Source organism: Musca domestica, unplaced genomic scaffold (assembly GCF_030504385.1).
Source record: "Musca domestica strain aabys unplaced genomic scaffold, Musca_domestica.polishedcontigs.V.1.1 5, whole genome shotgun sequence".
Taxonomy (NCBI): domain Eukaryota; kingdom Metazoa; phylum Arthropoda; class Insecta; order Diptera; family Muscidae; genus Musca; species Musca domestica.
This window is the reverse complement of record NW_026712346.1, coordinates 1,582,712-1,585,987: the sequence shown is the minus strand read 5'-3', so window position 1 is coordinate 1,585,987 and position 3,276 is coordinate 1,582,712. Positions and strand designations below refer to the sequence as shown.

General features: G+C 35.0%; 1 protein-coding gene across 1 annotated transcript; it reads right to left on the bottom strand.

Moving 5' to 3' along the window:
* Window positions 1-265: 265 nt before the first annotated feature.
* Window positions 266-3,017, bottom strand: LOC101894766 (uncharacterized). Its single transcript, XM_005187422.4, has one exon. The coding sequence runs from the start codon at window positions 2,471-2,473 to the stop codon at window positions 701-703; it is 1,773 nt and encodes a 590-aa protein (XP_005187479.2). The 5' UTR covers window positions 2,474-3,017; the 3' UTR covers window positions 266-700.
* Between the last annotated feature and the right edge of the window lie 259 nt (window positions 3,018-3,276).

Sequence of the window (3,276 nt, the reverse complement as noted above, 5' to 3'; positions counted from 1 at the left end):
TCTGATTTCAAATGTGTTCCACTTTAAACTACAAATACCAGTACGACCGTTGAATTATGCTGTAGAACGTTTCAAAAAACCATCAAGTGGGTGAGGCCGTTATATGGGCACCATACCAAAACGGGAAAGTCTGTAGACTATTTTATACCTAAAGGATTGCCATCTACCAAATCTTCTTAAATACCAAATTTAAAACAATTTCTTGCGTAAATGTGACTAGGTTTATCAAATGAATATGCAATAACATTAAAGCAACAATAAACAATCTATTTTCATTGTATTTTATTATGAAATATAAAATAAATAATACACATTATATATTGATCAGTTACAATTCAAATATACATATTAAAAATATTTGTATAAAATATGCAAATATCCGGACACAAGTAATCTCCATATATATACATAGTTATTATTGTGTAAGTAAAAATAAAAATATCTTCACTTAAGACGTACTTTGCATTCACCTGTTTAACTAGTTTGGCGCTATTGAGAGAGTAATAGTCTTAGATGTCATTTATATGTGTATTCTTTTTTAGAGGTTTTATGCAGCAAATTGCTTAACACCTGAAGGATTCACATGAACTACGTCATGTTCTTCGTATTTGCAATATTATATGAGACTTTGGCCTGGTTGATTAATTTATTATGTGCCCAATGTTAACAACACATTTTTAAAATGAACACTCTGGTAAGTTTATGTAAACTGTGTTCTTTCTGGGCAAAATTGTGAGCATTTAGTATCTATGAGATTGTTAACAAAATCTACACATTTAAGCTGGTTATTGACTTCTTCATTGAGTACGTATTGGGATGGCCTTTCTATGTCATCATTATAAAAACCATTAATTGAATGCAAATTGTTAGACTTATCGTTGGAGTTTAAACCATTTACATGAATTTGTCCGCAGTCCAAAGTGGAACAGATTCCATTTTTATATATCGAAGACAGTATCTCTGAATGTAGATCGTCGTTTAGTATATGATTAAGGGCATTGAGAGAGTGCAACGACGATTCAGTGGAGTCAACATCTCCGGATTGTCTTACTGTAGTACAAGGCGAAGAAGGTGATATTGATGTAGAAACTGAATTATTCTTAGTACTTCCGAGCCTCGTCGCTATATGTATTTCAATGTGCCTTCTTGCCAATTCTACGTTATCAGCTTGACCAGTTACTTCAAAAATAGGTTCTTTGTCTCGCGACGGTGTTACTATATAGGTTTGAGTCTCATGCTGGATATGTTTGATTGTGTTACCTTTGGTTCCAACGACTAGTCCTACTAACCTATATGGCACTCTTACCTGCACAGTGATTTGTCCGGGTGTTTGAGATTTTGGGGACCCGTGTGATTTATTTAGTCCAATTATTTGGTGTTTAACACCAGTTTCAGGTGAATGCATGCCAACGTTGTCATTTATTCGTCGCGTAGCTCGTATAACAGTGAAATGTTCTGCAGCTGAAAGTATTTCCAGTTTTGCTTTGCTAACGTCCTCTTTGCGGCCGGTAACAACAAAAACGGGTTCTTCATTTCGAACGGGGGTTTTAATGTATGTGTTTGTTTTGGCTCGTAATGCCTTAATTTTACAACCTTGTCGACCAACGATTTCTGCAACATGTTCTGAACTTGGCACTGGAACACATTCAGTCATGTTCTGTGATTTTTTTGACCGTTCTTCATTAACAACAGATGTCAGCATTGGGTGACTGAGCTCAGCCAATGAGCTACTTTTACTGACAGTATTTTCATTGATGTCAGATAATTGTGTATTTAGAGACGTTGGATTTGAAACTATAGTACGAGATTGAGTCTGCAAAAAAACTTTGGTTGTCATACGATACGGATTGATAATTGGTGATAACGCCTGATCAAAAGTTGGTTGTATAGTAGCTTGCGAGAAAGTTTCTTGGTGCGGTTTACTATTCGCAGGAGATGGTGCTGATGTCAGTTGGGTTTGAACATTTTTTAAGTTTAGCATTGTTAATTCAACTGCTAATTTTAAAGTTCTTTCGTCTTCGCCATTTATACCGACATTAGAGGAAACAGTTTGCTGGCTCTTGACTAATTTCCCACGATGCTCATTAGGAAGAAAACTTGTATCTGCCCTACCATCAGCACCATTAGTTAAAAACATTGGATCTACTTCGTCTTTGTAATTGCTATACACAGTGGTAAGCATAGAGACACTTACCGGACAATCAGGGTATGAATTGCCACTCGGCTCTGATACACCTCTTGTAGAAGTCGTGAATAAATTACTGGATGTATTCTGGCCTATTCTAGGTGATGATTGTTGTATTGGGTAAGAATAAGTGGTTGTCGACGTGGGTGGATTTGGTGCTGATATATTTTCGCTTTTGATGCAGTATGAAGAGAAACATGAAGCTATTTTCGAGTTTACTGCATTTGATGAAGAAAAAGACGACTTAGAAGATGAAATTGGCGATTGTACACAATTAACCGTTGTCATTGTTATCTATGATGGCCTCGCTAATCTAAATGGAAGAGTTTGTCTACATCTTGTGTATTCGGACATATAGACCGACATTTCTCTAAATTGCCCCAATTTGGTACATGTCCTCCAAACCTATGAGTTGTAATACATTACAATTGACTTTCATTTCGATTACCAAGTCGGTAATTTTTGCTGACAGCCGGTATTTTATGTGGGCGTGAATACATTGCAAGTAAACGAAAGACTGCTGCATTCGTATATGTTGAATGTGTATGTATTTAAGGATTGATATTTTTAACATTTCGTTGAATTTGTAGTTTCGGATTTTTTCTTAACGTTGTGAAGTTGATGTACATCGTGATGTATGTATCGCAATTTTTCATATTTTTTTTTTTACTCTCCATGGATAAAATTTTACTTTTATGAATTTTAAGATTGTTATTGTTCCGTTTCGGTCATACTGTATAAATTGCAATATATTTATTGTGCGACCGGAAAGAAATTTACATAGCTTTATTCCAGAATACATAAATTGGACAATATTTTAGTCATGCGCATTTCTAAAAACAATCTAAGATTGAAACGGTGCAGAGCCGGAAACTTAGACCTATAAAGGCGCCATGAAAATAATTGTATAAGTTATGAATATAATCTAGGCCTATTTACTCCGCCTTAAACATGCGTTTACAGACGTCAAGTCAACTAAGTTCACTTGTGAATTGTCAAATGAACATACTTTCCTCGGGCTATATATATATATTTCTTTCCCTTTACTATACTATGGAGATTATATAAACTATGTCATTCCATTTGAAACT